The sequence below is a fragment of the Artemia franciscana genome, chromosome 15 (genome assembly GCF_032884065.1).
Source record: "Artemia franciscana chromosome 15, ASM3288406v1, whole genome shotgun sequence".
Taxonomy (NCBI): Eukaryota; Metazoa; Arthropoda; class Branchiopoda; order Anostraca; family Artemiidae; genus Artemia; species Artemia franciscana.
In genome coordinates, this window is record NC_088877.1 from 2534612 (window position 1) to 2555301 (window position 20690).

A 20690-nucleotide genomic window follows, 5' to 3' on the forward strand; every position below is an offset into this window, starting at 1 on the left:
TTTATTTTTTTTTCGAAAACGGCCTCTGTTGAATCACAAACTTCATTTTTGATCTGAATACAGGTTATAAAACCAATAATGATCAGGGGGTTTAATAATTTTTATGTGTATTTTTAAACAAGATATTGACTTTTTCACTACATAAGAAAGTGTTACATGTCTCCTTTGTTTTTTCAATGACTATGTCCAATTGTGTCGATATCCTTTATCTATAATGAAAAGGGAAATCACCATGGCAACAGCAACCCTACTCATCCACACAATCACACAGGTCAAACAGCATAGCCATACACAATCAACCATAAAGAATAATCCATGGACAGGCACTCGTGTCGTCAGTAAGTATAATTCGTCATTTACCAAACATTAAAAACAGTAAAAAAAGACAAATAATTCAGAGGCAACAACCCAACACAAGGGCTCATCAGGAGAATACACACTTGCCTATAGGGTTTCGGCACTTTAAATTCTTTACCCAGGTAAGTGGCGTGCCTACGATAAATTCTGGTATCCCCGTGCTAGGTATCACCCCCAAAATATATGCCTATGAAAAAACAAATGTCGAACAACCAAGTAACACCAAAACAAGCTTATCATACCTTGGTTCTGCCCCTCGTATATTTATGTTACGAATTCACAATCTATATTAATGCTAAACAATTATTAAAATTTTTCACTATATCGAATTATTCTCTATTGATGTAAATGTGACTTAGATAAAAATCAAGGAAATGAATGCAAAATAAGACCATTTGAAAATACAATATATGCAAAATCCTCCGGAAATCCACGGTCAAAAATCAGGGGTACGCCAAACTCAGTAACAAAGAAAATCAAAATCAACCAAAGATTTCGCTAAGTATTTCAAGATAATTCTTATCTTGTGCGTATTTTTCCCACCAAATTTCATCTCGATCCCTCCACTCTAAGTGTTTTCCAAGATTTTAGGTTTTCTAGCTAATCAAAATTAGCTAATCAAGCTAATCATCAGTCAAACATGGTGTTCCACAGGGTGCAATCTAGAGTCTTGCATTTCAATATTATCATTAGTGATGGCTGCGCCACAAAATATATGTTTTGAACTCTGACTGAACTCTGCGCTCCCTTCATGGAAATTTTCTTCCCCCATGACAAATTCCTCGATGGAAAGTTCCCCCTACATAGCTCCCTCTTTTCAACCCCTTCCCCGACCGAAAAATCCTTTTTTTAAAAAAAGGATTAAGACTCTTAAAAAATTAAGAGTACCTTCCCCAGGTCATTCCACAATCTGCTGATGATTCAAGTTGCCATTTACATTGTGTCCTAGATATTGAAAGAGGAAAGAGAGCTCTCTCTCTCTCTCTCTCTCTCTCTCTCTCTCTCTCTCTCTCTCTCTCTCTCTCTCTCTCTCTCTCTCTCTCTCTCGCTAAATCAAAAATGTTGCGCCTCCAGTTCAAATAAAGATGTAAAAGTATATTTAGGAATGGGAGGTTGGTAAGCAGTGTACAATCCATTAAAATCCGAGTTCCTTGTGGCAATTCATAAATTCCCAAGGATTCGACCTGAAAGATAATTCCAGGTTTCCCCCGAAAACTTCAATTTTCTGGTTCTACTTGTTATAATGAAAACTAAATTTTTTAAATTGCCAAGTTAATTTATTTGCAGAAAAACCTCTTGAATCAATTTTTGGCTTAAAATTTTACATCTATTTTTAAAATCAATATAATTACTACAAATCCTTGCATATCTAAGTATATGCAAACAGGCTGGTTCTATTTGATATGCGGAAGTCTAATGGGGTTTGTTTTATTACGGCTTGACTTGGTTGCTTCGTTGAAGGCTTTAGAGAAATATAAAGATGCTAATCATGGTAGAGATTTAATAGAAGGGAGCCGACGTTTAACCCCCTTTCCCACCGCTGCCTGGTCTCCAATCACTTATGACTCTTACAAAAGGACTAGGACTCTCAGTTTTCGATATAAGAAGCACCCTTCAAAGTTTCTACGACCATTAGGTTGAGGAAGAGGTAGTCCTCCTATATGAAATACTCGTTTTGGGGTTAAATGTTACTCGGGGCTGTTTGGGGTTGATGTTTTTTTTTATAAAGACAGCGTAGAATAGAAATATTCCCAGAAATAAAGAGGGATTCAATTTCTATTTTTTGATGTGTTTTTTAAAAGTTTGTTCCCCCCCTCCCCATGGAAAAGCAACTCCCCCGAAAATTCCTGGTTACGGCCCTGAGGATTATACATCAATCTCTACCTCCATAATCTCCTCGTCTCTCCCTTACTACTAATTCGGTATCAAACAGTTCGTGATGTCAATGAGGAGCGACTCAGCTACAATAGTAACCAAAACTCTAAAAAACGGAATTTTGATATCAATAGACACATCAAAAGAATTGTCCTATCATAATTATCATACTGATTCCAAATATATAAAATTTACCAAGAATTTATCATTAATCATAATTCATAACATTTATTTTTAGCGTTACCCATCAAAGTTAAGAGCCTTGGATAATCTACGTGATTTTCGAAAAAGAGGGTAATAATCTCCTAAAGGTAAAGGAATTTAATGAAAATCCAACCATCAGATTTAGCTTACGACAGAATCCTACTGTAGAAGTTTTAAATGCTTATATAGCAAAATGTAAAATTTTGCTTTTTTTGCCTAAAGAAAGATAACGGATGCGTGTTTATTTATTTATTTATTTTTTTCAGAGTTCGTATCGAAATAATGGTCATAGATCGGTAGAGAGTGAATTTGAACGGAAATTAAAAATTTTAGTGCCCTTTTTAAGTAACCTGAAAAATTGGGGGGAGGGGGGGGCAACTAACCCCCCTTGGGGGCTATTTGCTAGGAAAATGGCCATGTGAGCCCTAGCTTATCCATTTTTTCGCCCAAGTTGCCCAATCAAAATTTTTAGATCATCATTATTTTATTCAGCATAGTTGAACAATGTCTTTATTTTTAACATGCCCCCCTCCCTCTCTCACAGCCCATGGGGAGAGGCTTGTAAATTATGAAATTTACCCATTTTTTATGTATAGAATTTGTAATAGGAAAGTATACATACTTTTTTGGGGGGAGGGGGGAATTTTGTGCATGTGGTGGGTTTCTGTGGGGAGGTAAATTTTTGGGGGCTAGCTTTCAAGGTCAAATCTTAAAGTGGACATATTTGACTCTACAAAATTCTCTTTATTTGTCTAACTTTCTCTTTGCCAACTCACTTTTGCATGTGAATATTTTTTCAGGGAATTTGTCCGGGGGCTATTTTCAACACATTTCGGTTTTCAGAAAAAAATTCCATGGATGGGGGGATTTCTGGAGCGATCGGGAAAACGAATAGAAATTAGATTCTCTTTCAAATGAAATTTTCACGCTAAATCGTCAGCAAGAAATTTTAAGAGGAGAAAGAGGGTTTATTTTACATGCTAGTAAATTTTCACGGAGTTTCTGGTGAAGGGAGGTAATCTTTTGTGGAGAATAAGCCAGATTTACCAGCACTCTTTGAGAAACGAATTGAATTTAAAAAACTATTCAGAAATTAAATTAAATAAAAAAAAAAACAAGTTTTTTAAACTGCAAATAAGGAGCGACATTAAAACTTAAAACGAACAGAAATTATTCCTTATATAAAAGGGGTTGACCCCTCCTCAGTGCCTGGCTCTTTACGCTAAGTTTGACTTTCTCTCAACTCTTCTTTTTGAGTAGATTTTTTCTACTCTACTTTTTAGTAAAGTTTGGACTTTACTCGCCGGAAAAATGATTCCGGTGAGTATTTTTTTTTATGAGAAGGCATTTGACACGATTTATCACGAAATATTGTTGTTTAAATTAAGCCATGGCGGGATACGAGGACCAGCGCACGATTTTATCGCATCTTACCTAACAGGTCGATCCCAAGTAACAACTATCAATAAAACAGTTTCGGTTCCATGCTTATTGCCCAATATTGGTGTTCCTCAGGGTTCAATTCTGGGACTACTGCTCTTCCTAATATACATAAATAACCTTCCATCAGCAACAGCCTGAATGTCCTTTTCGCCAATGATACCGGACCAACACTTGCAGGGAAATCGGAAGATGATGTCAAAGAGAAGCTGCAAATCGCGCTTTCCCAGCTGATTGTATGGCTAAAGGCTAATCTTTTGTCATTGAATGCCGCCAAAACGAAATTCATCATTTATAGAAGACTATAAGTATAAGTATAAGCCTCAAGTATAAGTGATCAGGCTACAGATATTCGAATTCAAAGGGTAACTTCACTCCGGCATCTTGGTATAACTATTGATGAAAATATATCTTATAAAGAACATTGTAATAGATCACGCGTTAAAATCGCCCAAGGAGTTGGTATAATGAGGAGGCTTCAGCATTTTTTCTCCTACGAAGTTCTACGACTCATTTATCTTGCCTTGGTGCATTCCCATCTTACGTATTGTCTCCTGATTTATTTGGCAACATTCAAATATCATATAAAGCCGATATAGAATCTTCAAAACCGGGCTCTTCGAATTTTGCAAAGATATTTACCGTCGCCTTCTTCCTATCCAAATAAATCTAAAACTGAAACTATATATTTATTAACTAATATTTTGCCTGTTTCAGAATTATTCACTCTTCATTCTTTTTTATTCAAGGTAAAATATGACCGCTCAGAACTGCCTTCGTACTTTCCTACGAGAATTTTTTTCCCTGAGCAACCTGACCATGTTTATGAAACCCGAAATAAATGGAGAATGCAGCACCTGAAATTAACCACTGAGAGATCACGGTTCTCGCCATATTTCTCGATCATGGGTTCATGGCATCTTTATCTACCATATATTGACTACAGTAAATCTCTCCCAAATATAAAAAAGCAACTTCATTCTAGCCGTATAAATAAATTCAAGAATCAGTGATAAAAAAAAATCTTAAAGTGAATAGTTGTTTGTTTGATGTTGATAAGGTGGGCTCATTTTTTTTCCAAATAAGTTGCCGGTCATCGGTCACCCTCGCTTGCACACTGTTTTTGTTTTGTTTTTCGGATTGATATTTGCCGAGTGTCGGTTGTTTTGTGGGTGGGTTCCCGTCTAGTGGTGAGTCATGGATTTATTTTATGCATTTGTTTTTGTTTCTTTTTTTTGTCAAATAGGTGTGCTATATTGTTATAACGGGTCTTTGTCAATCGACCTTGTGTCTCCGGCTTGACCTTTTTTTATATTGTGTGTGCTGTACAGAAGTTTAAATAAAAATCTTGAATCTTGAAAATCTTTTTATTTGTGTTTTTTTCTCAGTATTATTGGTTTAAAAGCTATGCGATTGTTATAATTGTAGCCGGCTAGTGTTAGTAGACTTTGTGTCTACTGATTGGCTCATTCTTGTCAAGATAGTTATAATTCTTGTTTGTAATAAATTAAGCTAATCCCTTGTAGCAGATGACAATGAAGACATAATTTCTTGGTCCTAGATTTTGTATCAAAGATATTCACTTATCTCGTGTTACAAAATGGAAAATAGGCTCCAAGTTAAATAGAAATGTTTGATTGAAAATAACACCTTGACCAACAACTAAATGTTTTCGTATGCAAAGTAAAAATATCGCGTACAATTTTCAGAGCAATTTCTAAAATACCAAAATCTCCGTTTAAAAGCTGTGTTTGTGCCTGTGGTGTCTTGATGTGCGGGTCTCTGAGTGTTTTAGTTGTCGGTAAAATGTGGCCGAAGATGTGTCTGTTGCAATCGTTGGCTTCTTTTATTCTAGTTTTAATCCCACAATGCTACTACAATTGTGATTGTAGCGCAAAATTGGGAATAGTATTATATGGTTTCTAATTTTTGTTTCGTCTTTATAGTGACAATGATGAAGAAGAATCTTTACTGACTGACATGACCAATCAACATTCTTCTGAAAACGAAGTAATTGACCTGACTTGTGAAAGTGATATTGTTATGTTAGATGAAGATTTTCCAGTTGTAATCCAAGAAAACCCCATTGAAAATGTACATCGTCACAACTGGCGAGCCCAAACATCTCGTGCCAGCAGACGTGCCCCATCCATGCTTGACATTCAAGTCGATGTAGATCTACCACGTGCACGCACTCAAGGCCAGCGTACTGTCAATGTTACCATTGATTTAGACAGAAGTGATTACTTCCCTCATAGTCCATCTGAGCCTCCCCCAAGTCCTGATTCTGATCTAGGCATCAGTAGTGAAGCTCAAGGCTCGTCTGAAGCTACAGTGCAATGTGGGATTTGTTTTGACACACTGGGTCAAATGAAGACTGCAGATAAAAAAGTTATGTCAACATTTTGTGGTCATTTATTTTGTGGCCCTTGTCTATCAAGTGCTATCAAGAATGCGAGAGTCTGTCCTCAGTGTAGAAAGACACTAACATTGAACAAGATTCATCAAATATTCATTTAAGCGTTAAGAGCTGATGTTGTGAAATATTTAGAAAATGACCTCCAAAAACAAGGAAAGCCAAGATTTTGGGCTCAATCTATACATGCTATTGATGAATTTCCATTAAAATTTCCCAGGAACAATTGTCAGCTATTTAAATTCCCTTTTGCCTCATGAATGGGTGTGGACCAAAACTTTGGCTATCCAATAATATAGATTATAAATATTTGCTTGAACGTATTTTTAACAACGTTTAATGTCCACTTCCTACTAAAATTTATCTACAAAATATTAGTTTTAAAACGAGCTATTCACATAATTTGACAATCAAGCCATACTGTTTTGCCCCTAAGGACACATTACTAGAATATATTGGACCGTTCTTATAATATATAAATATCTTTATCAAAGCATTAGTTTTCATCAAATGCCTTTTGGTGCCACGGAGGTACGCAGTGTTACATAGGGCAGAGGAACGGTTACATTTTATGAATTCACCAACCATTGTTTTGATATGCCAGGCAAAAAGTTCGTGTTAGATTTTTAAATAAACTAGACATTTAACAGTAAAAGTGATATAAATGCTTACCTGGCAACTATTTTTTTTATGGAAAGGAGGTTACAAGCATGTGTAGATTAAAACAATACACTAAGGGTAGTTATAAAAATGGATTTAACGGAAATTTATTTCAAGGTTTATTTCAACAAAAATAAACTTTTTGATAAGTTTTTAATTTATTAGACAAATTTATTTAGAATATTAAAGTAAATATCAGAACTTGTATAACGAAGTATTCTGGAAAAGTTTAACTCTTGAGCAGACATAAAGGAAACAATGCTACTGTAATCCTGTCTGTCCCTGCCTCTTGGAACTCTTCCCAAGAACCCTCTATTCCTGAAAAACTAGGACTTAAAATATGTTTAGCGTAGACCCCCCCCCTCTCTCCTTTGGACGATATTGTAATCCCCATCACGAAGGTGTCATTTGTGTGGATCCGTGGCTATAATGATTTTGTTAAACATGAAAATTCAAAAGATGTATATAAAGTTAGACATAGTAATTGTAAATTATTTTAATTAATCTATACAGTTATTTCGTGTTTTTACTTTATAACTGGCAAGACCAGACGAAAGTGTTCATTTTTTAAACATATTGTGTAGCCAATTTTTATTGGCACGATATGTTCAGGTGTATTAGAATCCAAGATCTTTGTTTACTAATTTAAGAAAATATTTTGCTCTTTATTTTATTTGTCCTACTTGGTTCAACCTTTTTTATCTGGTAATAAATAAAATATCATTTCAAAAATATTGAAGATTGTTGTCATTATAGATGAATTTCCAACAGCTGTTTAATGTCTGAAATTGTTGAGAGTTTCTAAAAATGTCTCAGGATTCGCTCAACTAAATCTGAATTTGCTATAACTGCTTGATATCTAAATTGTTATGGGTATTTTCCTTAATAAGTTAAACGCTTAGACGTGTTATTTAATGACTAATACATTTTATTTGGAAGGTGTAATCAATAGCTATATGCAGAATATCTCATTAACGGCAACAACTCTATAGTTAGTGAATGAACTATTCCCTTGTCTGGTCCCTTTTTGTAAATGGACGAGGAATATGTTAAATTGGTGGTTTATTTGAATTAAGTTTCTCTTTTTGTTAATATTGATTAGTCGTTCGGGGTTCGGTGGTTCTTCATTGGGTATCTCGATTAGAAATTTAATTCGTCTTAAGCTTTTCGCCAGTGTTTCATCAGAAGCTACTTCGTAAATTGTCCTGAAAAAACCTTTCAAAAAAAAAAAAATAATGCATAATACCGCTCTCTTAGCATTTAAAATTCGTTTATGCTCTTAACTTCTTTTAAAATGTCGTATTTTTAATAGAAGACGGCAGTGCTACTGTACTTTTGAACTTAGTATCAAAAGTTGCATTAACAACGGTATTCAAGTAAAAAAAATATCAAAGTTTGTTCTTTATCCAAAACTTAAAAATATTGTTACACAATAATTGTGAGCGATAAAAATCTTTATTTAATTTTGAATCTAGTTGAAAACGCTCTATTACAATCACGTATTTCAGATCCTGACTGAAAAATATATTTATTTTTAGTCTCTGTTAGATAACAGTGATAGTGCATAATGCTTTGACAATAACACAAGATAACTCAATGTTACCACTTCTAGTGCATCTTATTGGTCGAAATATGCATTATCGTATTTTCATGCAAAGTTTAAGATAAGTGCTCTGAAGCTTTTGCGTTTTTTTAAACTTTTGGAACATGCATACCTGCAAACACATGAACAAGACAGATACATATTTGTAGACGCAGACAGGATTTCGTGGATATTTTATGTTTGTCGAAATCTAAAGCTCCTTCATTTATGTTGTTTATCTATACTACTGCTTATTTCTGGCTTTAAAAAGTTATTTTAACTATTTTTTCTTTCCTTTTTTTTTTAAATAGAGGAAACAAAGAACGCTTACCATAATAGAAGGTCGAACAATTTTTGTGTTTTGTTTTTAATAGTTCTTTTTGTATTATTTCTTGTTTAGACGAATATAGTTTGATGTGTTGAAGGAAATAAAGTTACTTTTTTTTACCATTTTGTGATTGTAAAGAAAACTTCCAACCTAGTTCTTATTCCAGGGGTTGCGCACATTCCATATACCCCGGGAATAGCAGATACCTGCGCCGTGTATGCTGAGAAGTTTACCGTGCATGGAGAAACAAGATGCGACCCAAGATATAAACTAGGGGTTGAGAGTAGGGGTGGGAGGTAGTTTTGAGTAGGGTGTTAGCTTTTGAAATTGCATATAATCAATTGTAATTCTTCATTGTTTAGAAGCCATTCCATAAAAAAAAACTTTCACTGGTAGTCCCAGTGCCTTAGCTATTTTTTAAGAACTTGGGCTGTGAGGTTGTATTTGTGAAAATTTGAAAGAACGACTCTCGCCTATTTTTGTACCAATCAAGTTTTTGTCACAACTTGTTGGACAGAAAAATTAGGTGAAAATTATATTTTTTTAAAAAAAGGCAAGTTTTGAGGTGGCTCAACACTTTGGGGGCTGAAAAATACAACAGATAAGAAGATTCCTAGAGCTATGTGCCTCTCAAAATTTATCCATTTATTCACCGCTTTATTTAAGAGATCACTTATTATTCGGGATACATCTCAGACTCGCTTTTTACTCCTCTGTGATCTTTCCGTTTTTTTTTTGCTTTTTGTATTATTATTGAAAAAAAGCCGGAGTATTCCAGCTGAGTAATGTGAAGGATATCACAGACATACTCAAAATGGGTCAGGCGGCAATATAAAACACGATAGAGACGTTAAGATGACTGTTCTCCCTCGTCTACCGGCGGGTACATAAAAGATGTTCAATGAAGGTTGAGGATAAAAAAAACGCAATAAAACAGTTGAACTCACTCGACTTCAACTCTCCTCTTTCCCTACCCTCCCCCTCCCCCCAAAAAATCCAATGAGACACGTACAAGTCTTGTGTATCTAAGAGGGTCTGGAGATAGGTCAAGTTCAGGAAACGGAATTGCTGATATTTTCTGTAGAAGCTAAGGAACAGCTAGAATTGGCTGTTTAATGTAACCTGTCAATTTCTGTTTGACTCATATTTTGGCGACAGTGCAGTGTTCGATTAATTTTATCTTCTATTTCCAAAAAATTGTGACATCTTGCCTACATTTTGTTGGCTTTTAAGAAAAAAGGTCCGTTGTTTTTAGTTTCGACATAGAAACTAAATTCTAGTAGCAAATTCAAAATGGAAGGTGAATTGATAGATGTTGTTTAAAAATAGTGATAATTGTTCATGCTTATAAATGGTAAAAAAACACATTAGAAAAATTAATTAACTGAAAAAAGATGACATGTTATTAATTCAGTGTTAAATGAAAAACTTCTTTGATTTGTCAAGTTCAGTCGTCATTAGAATGAACCAAGTCAAAAATTAAAAGTATAAAATGTCGACACGGCAGATGCGTTCTATCCCTGGACTACTATAGTCAACTTTAAACGTTTTCCAATCCGTAATCACAGATAATCTGATTGTTTTACCCTTAAACTCTAGTTAGCTTTTTGTAATTCCTGTCACAGTAGAGTCAGAACATAGTCATAAGGATATTGGGAATCTCTTATGTGGTTTTTAGAATTTTTGACATTTAGTCTAGCTATCGACACCGAAGAAGTTTATATTATTTTCTTTGTTGACAGAAACGATAAGCCGAACACCATATTTGGAAAATCTCAGCAAACATAGCTAACATCGAACGAAGCTTATGTAACTGATGCAACGTGAAACATTTGACAAGTCTTTTGTACACCCACAAATTTTATTAGACTAACGTGACAGAAATTATTATTTAGTGTGTTACCAAAAAAGGATCACAAACAAATTGATAAAACAGACACTGACAGGTTTTAATATTTTTTTATTTTCGAATTAGATTTTAATAGCTAAATAGTACTCACACAAACGGTCCTGGAAAAATATAATTGCCTGTTCTTTGATCCTTGGCTAACCACAAATCTTGATTTGAACATGCATGATGAGCCACTATATTCTATCTCTAGTCAAAGCAACTAACCGGTGTTCTAAAAAATCACGTTAATAATGACCTAGGTCAAGAATCGCGTTAATAATGAACTTTTCTTTGTCTTTGAGACCGTCAGCCGACGCCTAAGCTCCCAATTAAATAATTCACAAATGACCTTCAAAATTTTGTTAATAAAGAATTCTATTTTCATCATGTTTTATTGTCACCAAACTTCACTTCTCGGGTGTGTTTTATATAATAGACAAGTACCGAAGACTTTTTCAAGATTGATTTGATCATTAAAGTAAAGGAAGAAGAAGAATCAAGAAGATTCCCAAAAGATTTCAGACTCTCGAAGTGCATGAACGAACTATTAAAAGAGAACAAATTTAAGTTCAAAGTTTTTGCTGGTCAAAGGAAAATGGTTATTTTTGTGAAAAATAAGATGGTAACTCCGAAAATTCTTAAGCAAAGTCAAATGCATGGTTTGGCAATAGAAGGCAAGAGAAACGGTGAGACAGTAAGAGGGATAATAAAAGGAGCACCCCTTGAAATTTCAGAGGATGATATTTTAGATAGTTTAGGTAGCCCAATAACAATAATTGGGATCAAAAGGCAAAAAAGATTTAAAAGAGAGACTACAAAAATGGAAGACAGTCTAGCAATATTGCTAATATTTGAAAACAATTTCCATCCTTCAGTGGTCTGGATGGGGGGGGGGCGGATTGTACATGAATACAAGAGGTGTGTCATAAGCGCCAAAGATAAAGACTTGTAAAGAAATATTGCCCAGCAAAAGAAGAAATTTGCCTACGATGTGCTGGAAAGCATTCAGCTGGGCTATGTCAAATGAAGAATAACAATCTACAAAATAAAACATCATTATACAAATGCATCAGTTGTCATGGTAACCCTCCATCTACTTCAATGTAATGTAGTGTCAGACAAAGGAATTCCGAGATTCTAAAAATTGCAGAAATACATCAAATGAGTTTTAGAAGAGCTTAAATAGTTTATAGGTCATATGCTGAGGTGACTAACAAACAAAGAACAAGCAAAAATTAACGTGTATCGTGAGTGATACTATAAACAAGATTGTGATTGGTCTAGTGTTGTGATTGGTCTAGTGTGTGTTATATAAACAAGATTGGGATTGGTCTAGTGTTATCACCAGAAATTTTAAGCATAGTAAACTTGCCCATCAGAGAAAAATTAGATAAACTCTGTAATTTTATTGAAAGTTTGGGAATCAGACAAATGAATAGCAGCCTCATTTTGCATAAGTGTGTAAATAAATTACTGTTAAATCAAACAAAAAATTATGTCTTGGAATGCAAGATCATTGGTTAAAGTGAATAACGATCAAGCACTAGACTATTGATTATTAGACTAGACTAGACTAGATTATTGAGACTAATATTGACGTGATTTGCATTCAAGAGATTTATTTGAACCATATATAAATCCATTATTCATTATTATTCATCATTATACATAATGGTGATATTATGGAGTTTGAATGAAGAGAGCGGTGGATTGATTATTGGAATTAATAAGGAAATCATTTATATCCCAATGTATTTGTCAATACAGGAAGGTTAACAAATGGAGGTTGTTGGATGCAAACTACATCTTAAAAATAAACTGAATCTGAATACATTCAGTATTTATATACCAGACGGTAACTTGTTTTTAAGTGATTGCGGTCTAGAAAAAATTATATAAACAATACCTGATGGGGAGAAACTGTTGATTATAGGAGATTTAAATGCACGCAATGGTTTTTGGTGTGGATGCGGAAATGATAAGAGAAATGAGAGAACAATCTTCGAATTTTTAATGAAAATCTCAGATATCTGCCTGCTTACTCCAAAGGATATACTAACTAAAATCAATAGCAGAACAGTACGATCAGTGAGCATAGACTTTGCAATGACGTCAACTTCATTAGAATGAAATGTATAAATAACAAGTGACCAGGAATCCACCCTATATAGTGATATTTTTCCCATTTTGGTAGATATTTCTCAAGATAATAATATATGCAAAAATTATGAAGGACCTAGAAAAGTTAATTTAAAGAAGATTAATTGGGAAACTTTTAAGAATGATTTAAAAGAAACAGATGTTCAGTCACAAGTGAACTGGTGTGAAGACGTCAATGGAAAAATAGAGGCATTTCAAAATTTGCACTCGGAAATAGCACAAGAACTGGCTCCAAAAAGTGAAAGAGTTCCTATTCACCGTAAACTGAGTGTTTGGTGGAACAATGAATGTACAGTTGTAAAAAAAACAGTTATTAGAGGCAAGAAGAAGGTACAAGCAGTTCCCAAACCCTTAGGATTCTCTAATGTGTCAAAGAATATATGCAGCCTTTAGGCGCCAAACATTGGAAGCAAAGAAAATTTCGTATCGAAAATTTCTGGAGAAGTTGGATTTTCGACAACCTGCAAGTAGAGTCTATAAAATAGTGAAAAAATTGGTTACAGGGAAGAAAGAAGATAACGGTAACCCATTCTTGATAGTTAATGAAGAGGAGTTAGAGGAAGAACAAGAGAAGGCGAATAAAGCAGTAGATTTTGTACAGTCAGTGATTGGAAGACCAGACGATTTTAATGATGGCGAACAATTTACATTTGCTAAGGTAATAAGACTCTAAAATAGAAAATGGTATAGATTATAATAGATATTTTACAGAAGAGGAGTACATGAAAGTGATTCTAAAGTTACCATTAACAGCACTAGGCTTAGACATGATTTACCCACAGTATATCAAACACTTAGGTGACAAATGAATAAAACCATTGTAAGAAATTATTAACAAAGCCTGGGAAGACGTAAAATTTCAAAAATATGGAAGGACGGGGTAGTGACTTGGATTCTTAAACAAGGCAAAGATGATTAAAAATTGAAAATTTAAGAATGATTACTCTACTGTGTTAGGAAAAATCCATGAAAAAATGGTTAAGAAGAGGCTTACCCGGAAAGTGGGAAAACAAACACTTTAGAAGATGTTCAATGGGGGTTTAGAAAGAACAGATCAGCTATAGAAGTATTACAAATGTTTGTAAATGACGCGGAATTTTACATAAAATACATGAGAGCAAAATTGGAATATGGAGGAATAAGTTATATGGCAGCATCTAAGTCTTTCTTAGAGGAGCTATTCAATACAGTGTTTTAAGAATAGCTTGTAGAATAAGAAAGACAGCTCCACGGAGCTTTCTCGAATCAGAAAGTGAAATTGAGAAGCTAGGTAGCAAAGAGACATACCAACATTAAAGTCTTTACCCAAGACATGGATGGCTGACCAGTCAAATCTAATTAAATCATGAATGCTAAAAGAGGGAAGGTTGTGGTGTTCGAGGAAAAAAAATTTGGTATTTTGAGGGCAAAGGAGATAATGGAAGAGTCGCAAACGGATTGTCAGTTGACATCAATGTTGAGAGTGCCCAATAGGTTCATAGCCCTTCAGTGGGATTCCATTCAAACAGTTCGTGGTAACAAACTGTAGTAAGGAGCGACCCGGCTCAATAGTAAACGAAACCCTAAAAAACGGAATTTTGATGCTAAAATATACATCAAAAGAATCAAATTTTTATGCTGATTTTAAACATATAAGTTTCATCAAATTTAGTCTTTGTCATCAAAAGTTACGAGCCTGAGAAAATTTGCCTTATTTTGGAGAATAGGGGGAAACACCCCCTAAAAGTCGTAGAAACTTAACGAAAATCACACCATCGCTTTCGGCGTATCAGAGAACCTTATAGCAAAAATTTCAAGCTCCTATCTACAAAAATGTGGAATTTCGTATTTTTGCCAGAAGACAAATCACGGGTGCGTGTTTATTTGTTTTTTTTCCCCCAGGGGTCATCGTATCGACCAAGTGGTCCTAGAATTTCGCAAGAGGGCTCATTATAACGGAAATGAAAAGTTCTAGTGCCCTTTTTAAGAGACCAAAAAATTTGGAGGGCACCTAGACCCCTCCCACGCGCATTTTTCTCCAAAGTCAACGGATCAAAATTCTGAGATAGCCATTTTGTTCCGCATAGTCAAAAACCATAAGAACTATGTCTTTGGGAATGACTTACTCCCCCACAGTCCCTGGGGGAGGGGCTGAAAGTTACAAACTTCGACCAGTGTTTACATATAATAATGGTTATTGGGAAGTGTAGAGACGTTTTCAGGGGATTTTTTTGGGGTTTTGGGGGTGGGGTAGAGGGGAGGGGGTTATGTGGAAGGATCTTTCCTTGGAGAAATATGTCATGGGGGGACAGAAATTCAATAAAAGGGCGCAGAATTTTCTAAAATTACTATAAAAAACAATGAAAAAATAAACATGGAAAAGTTTTTTCAATTGAAAGTAAGGAGTAGCATTGAAACTTAAAACGAACAGAGATTATTACGCATATGAGGGGTGCTAAAAATACTTTAGCATAAAGAGCGAGGTATTTAGGAGGAGATAAAAACCTCGCTCTTTATGCTATAGTATTTTTAGTTTAACTATTTATTTCTTTCGCCTTTCTGATTCAGGGGTCATTCTTAAAGAACTGCGACAAAACTTACAATTTAGTGTAAAGAGTGAGGTATTAACGAGGGTACAAACCCACTCATATACATAACAAAAATCTAAGAATATAAAAGTTTGTTACGTAAGTTAATTATTAAGTTACGTATATTTTTTACTAATAAAAACATTCGTTAAAATTTAAAATTTCTAGTTGCCTTTTTATGTAACCAAAAAATTGCAGGGCAACTAGGCCTCCTTCCCCACCCCTTATTTCTCAAAATTGTCTGATCAAAACTAAAAGAAAGTCATTTAGCCAAAAAAGGAATTAATAGACAAATTTCATTTTAAAAATTTATGTGTGGAGAGCCAAAATTAAACATGCGTTAATTCAAAAACGTTCAGTAATTAAATAAAAAAAACTAGTTTTTTAACCGAAAGTAAGGAGCGACATTCAAACTTAAAACGAACAGAAATTACTCCGTATATGAAATGGGTTGTCCCCTCCACAATCCCTCGCTCTTTAGGCTAAAGTTTGACTCTTTGCCACAATTCTGCTTTTTAAAACAATTAAAAGCTTTAGCGTAAAGAGCGAGGGATTGCGGAGGGGACACCCCATTTCATATACGGAGTAATTTCTGTTCGTTTTAAGTTTGAATGTCGCTCCTTACTTTCGGTTAAAAAACTATTTTTTTTATTTATTCCATACCAGGGCAATACTGAATTTGAAAAGTGGAATAATATAGATTACCATCAATCATTCAAGATGACAAAAAGATAGAATATATTGACACTGTGGATATCTTCACATATGAATCCAAATTGGACAATAAGGTGGGGGTCACTTTTATAATTCCCTCCAAGATTATAGTTAAAATGGTTAAATTAGGTGATATAACTGTAGAGTTTTAAGCAGAAGTAGTTGCTATAACCAAAGCAGTGAGATGCGTATTAGATTCTGCATTTACAAGTGAAAAATATAGAATCTGTTTGGATTGAAAAAGTTGTTTGGAAGCAATCAAGGATATTTATTTAGAAAATAAAGTAGCTCCCAATGCAAATTTTTTTCGATGAAGAATTACATAAATTACTGGAAAAGGGACTAAACATCACATTGGATTGGGTAACGGGACATGCAAACATTAGTGGAAATGAAATGGCAGACACTGCTGCAACACAAGCATCCATAGAAGACGGGCGAACATATGTAAGTATTGATAAAAAAAAGCTGAGAATAAGACATCTGAGGACAATCGTGCGTTCTCCACAAATATGTTAGTTATACAAGAGAAAGAAAGGCGATTTGAAAAGAAAATATATGGAGCGCTAAGTAATCCTGAAGCTAGGGTGATATTCAGACTAAGGTTTTCTCATTATGACATTTAGAGCCTGTTTTTATAATGAAGATCCGAGATGTTCATTCTGTGGAAATGAGGAAACGGTAGAACATCTATTATTTGAATGTGCGGGAATAGGAGGTAGGAGGGAGGATATTAGACAATTTATCAAAGTAAAAAGAATTCGACTGAGTAGTGACATACTAATGCGGCGTTTTATTTAGTCTTGTTTAAGTCCTGTTTCCTTAATAGCGTTTTTTTTACGTATTTAGTAAGCTCAAAGCCGATTTATTTGCGATATCCCGTAAGGGACCTTACTGTTATCCGTAACTAGATCCCGAAAATCGAAACTTGTTCGTCCGGGTAGTTTCACCCCTTGTTTCATAAAAATGGCATAAGAAAATATTTACCTGGTGGATGTATTTTTCCAGATATGTGTACGGCACTGTTTTTCTATGCCTACTGTAAGGTATGCCCTTGGCTCTAGCAAATTACAGTACGTTGTGTCTTTTTGAATTAAAAAAAAAGCCAGTTTTCACTTTTAACATTCCCAGATGGGTAAATGTATGACAGTTCATGTTATTGACTTACCAATAAAGTGAATATACCACTTAATGCCTTTTTTATGCTCTTTACGAATATAACAATCGCTTCTATTGCAAATTCAAATTTAAGCACTTTTTGGCCTAACCTAAAAAAGCTAGTAACCCTCAAGAAGCATTCGCAGACTTTGAAAACTTTTGCCAGTTAGTTGCCTAACTCTTTTCCAGCGTTTTATTTGTCAAAGGAAACGAAACAAAACGAAGGCTCAAATAAAACGGAATTATGCGAAACAAGAATGCGAAACGGTAGCCCAAACTAAACCTATCTTGTCTCAAATAAAACGCGGCTTAAGTGGAGTGGTTGTGCTCAGTGTTTCCACTATGGGGATTTCCCCCCTAAAATGGGGATTTTTTAAGTCTTTTAGGGGCGAGAGTTTTTTTTTTAGGGATTTGGGGATTTTCTAGGGATTTTTCCTCTCCCATGGACTTTTAGGGAAATTTTTGGGGGTTTTCCTTTAATTTGTTCATCATCATCATCTTCTTGTTCAGAGAAGCAGGATAATTCGATTTAGGATCTGTTCCCTTGGGAATTGAACTTGGAATCATAGAGAAGAACTTCTTCAGTTGCTTAAAAAATTTTAACACCACACAGATTTTGAGATGTACAGGAGTCCTAAGTAACAAACTAGCAACAAAGAACTGTTTGAAACAGTTCCATGCTGATGTGGGCTTCAAACAATAATTTCAGCTTGGACTGTTCTCGATTAATGAAGTCATATGGTTTGTCATATTTGGGTTGTTTCTTCATAAGATTATTTGGTAGACAGCATATCATTTTTTACAGGTCAGATAAATAAAATTATAATATATTTTGATAGTTTTATAGGGTACGTAGTTGTTCTTACTGTAGTAAATTTTTTTGACAAGCATTGCATGTACAATTCTTTTTCTCCACAGTACTTGTATGATGTTTACGATTTTTGTGTAAAATAAAAAAAAACTTGAACTCGAACTTGTAGCCAGCTTTATAAGTACTGACGTGAATAATAGAGGTAGGCTATAACTATTCGAACACATCTCTTACCGTTTCATTGCCCTAGTTTTTAACAGACAAACATACTGACAGCCATTTTTTTTAAAACAATGACACATGTAGGAATAAATGGATTGTGTGTTTTTGGCAAGCCTACGTACCCAGGGGAAAATCATGAACCTTCATACTATAATTGGTAAATTTTTTGTTGTTCATTTTTTTGACTTACAAATAAAGTGAACATACCACTCGATGTCTTTTTTTATGTTCTTTACAAATATAACAATCACTTCTGTCGTAAATTCAAATTTAAGCACAATTTGAGCTCTTGAAACCAAAATATTTCTAGTTTTGGTGTATAAACAAAGCTTAAAATATTGGTCTCAGCATTAAACTTCCTGCAGAAGGACTATGTGGAATCAACTAGTGCTTTAGAAATCGATGTGAACAATCGGAAGTTTTAACTTCCCCTTGAAAGCGTTTACTTGGGTCCAAACGGACCAGATTCCCTCTGTACGTCAAGGTCAGATACCGTCGTCCCCCCTGATTCAATCGAAGTAGTTCTCAAAGCTGCACAGGCGTTCCATATCAAATCAGTAGCCCAGATACAGAAAAGGTTCCATTTCGAAGACGACATTTACAAATATGCTGAAATGGTTGACCCAGTGTCAGCTCAATCACTTCAGCCTGCCTCTCAGCTACGTTTTGTTAGGAAGTATGGGTGGATCCCATGGGACAGAACCAAAACCGAGCAGGAGTGGAGGAGGCAGAGCCTCATCGATATTGAAAACGTCGAAACAATGGATGCCGTGACCTGCTGGTGTTTGGTATTGGTGAAAAAAAAAATGCTACCGGAACAGAATGTGTATCCTAACCTGAAACCGGCAGTATTATTTATTTCCACTGTTCCATTTTCAAATGTCAATGTCGAGAGGTTTTTCAGTGCTGTAAAAGTAGTAAAAACTGACCGTCAGAATAAATTGAAAACATAAACTTTGCGGGGGATTCTAAAATCAAAATATGGAATGAAAAGGGCTCAAGAAAGTGTGAAATGTGAAGATGATTTGTTACTTCACCACAAAAGAACGGTGAAAGCTTCAGCCACCATACAAAAAATGTTGAAGACACATCAGGGGAAGATAAGGTCTGATTACGTTTTACAAGTTACGATTGAACAGTATTAAACATCTTGTACTGTAATCTACATTACAGTATTACATTTTCTTTTCTATTTGCTAATTATTATTTGAAGTATATTTGAAGCTATTTGTATTTAGCTAATGATTAAAAAGCACTTTAAACGGCATGACAAGACATTCTATTATGGTAGTGATAGCTAGACTTCAATCTAAGAAGCCAAAATATGTTACCTTTCAATGGTACGGGTAAAATGAGATAGGGAGAAGCGGTTCAGGGAGTAATTAGAAAATGGGAGATTTTTAGGGATTTTTGAACTGAAGATGGGGATTTCTAGGGATTTTTCAGCTCTTTATTAGGGATTTAAAAAATGAGAAAGTGGAAACACTGGTTGTGCTGTGGTTTTAAATAGTGACTGTGCTGATAGACTATGCAAGTTTTTAAAGGATATTAATCGGATAAACCTGTCATAAACCGAGCGGTATAGTGATTATAGCTTAAGAAGCCTCCTGAATCCTTGCAGGAGGACAGGAGAAACCATCTATTTCAATTCGAAAAAAAAAAATAAATACAGGTGAATATTTTATGGCTAGCCTCTTTTAAAGACTTATAGGTAGATAAATAAAATGGTATCTTTAGAATCCATATTTTATTTGAGGAATAGGTATAGGCTGTGTTTAAATGTTTTGGTTGCTTTTTGGGCATGGCTCCCCCCTGGTTGTATCAGGCATAGCCCTGATAATATACTGCATTGATGTGTTGAATCACATGTATGATGAGGTCATTTTTTTTATGTAAGCTTAAAATTGGGGCTGTTGAGAAGGAAATAGCCTATGCTAGGAAAACGATTTTTATTCACAATATGAAGAATAAGCCTAATTGTAGTTAACACACTTGATTTTACCCTCAACACCCCTGCAAATATATAGCCCATACTATGTGTTTCCTCTACACTTTGCCATGAAGCACTCTAGTTTCAACAAGCATAACTATAAATTGAAGCAATTAGGGCAAGACTTTGAGTAGGCTACAGAAAACAGTTTATACATTATAATATACAAAATAAGCCTAGGCCTAATTGTAGTTAATACATTTGACTCTACCCTTGGCACCCACTAATGTGCAAATATATAGCCCAACTTATGTGTTTCCTCTACACCTTGTCATGAACCACTCTTGTTTCAACCAGTGTACCTGTAAATTGAAG

The 20690-nt window shown here is 34.7% G+C and overlaps 2 protein-coding genes across 3 annotated transcripts in view; both read left to right on the plus strand.

Annotated features, from left to right (window-relative positions):
* Positions 1–8984, plus strand: part of LOC136036702 (E3 ubiquitin-protein ligase RNF4-like) — a 35108-nt gene extending 26124 nt beyond the window's left edge. For both annotated transcript variants that reach the window (XM_065719022.1, XM_065719021.1), the window contains exon 3: positions 5823–8984. In XM_065719022.1, the coding sequence (XP_065575094.1) occupies positions 5823–6396 (574 nt within the window). In that variant the 3' untranslated portion in view covers positions 6397–8984. The remainder of the gene's footprint in view (positions 1–5822) is intronic.
* An 8237-nt stretch (positions 8985–17221) lies between these two features.
* The window catches only part of LOC136036703 (chromosome transmission fidelity protein 18 homolog), a 128412-nt gene continuing 124943 nt past the window's right edge, over positions 17222–20690 (plus strand). Inside the window, exon 1 of the mRNA XM_065719023.1 lies at positions 17222–17240. The gene's annotated coding sequence lies outside the window, so the exon portion shown is untranslated. The remainder of the gene's footprint in view (positions 17241–20690) is intronic.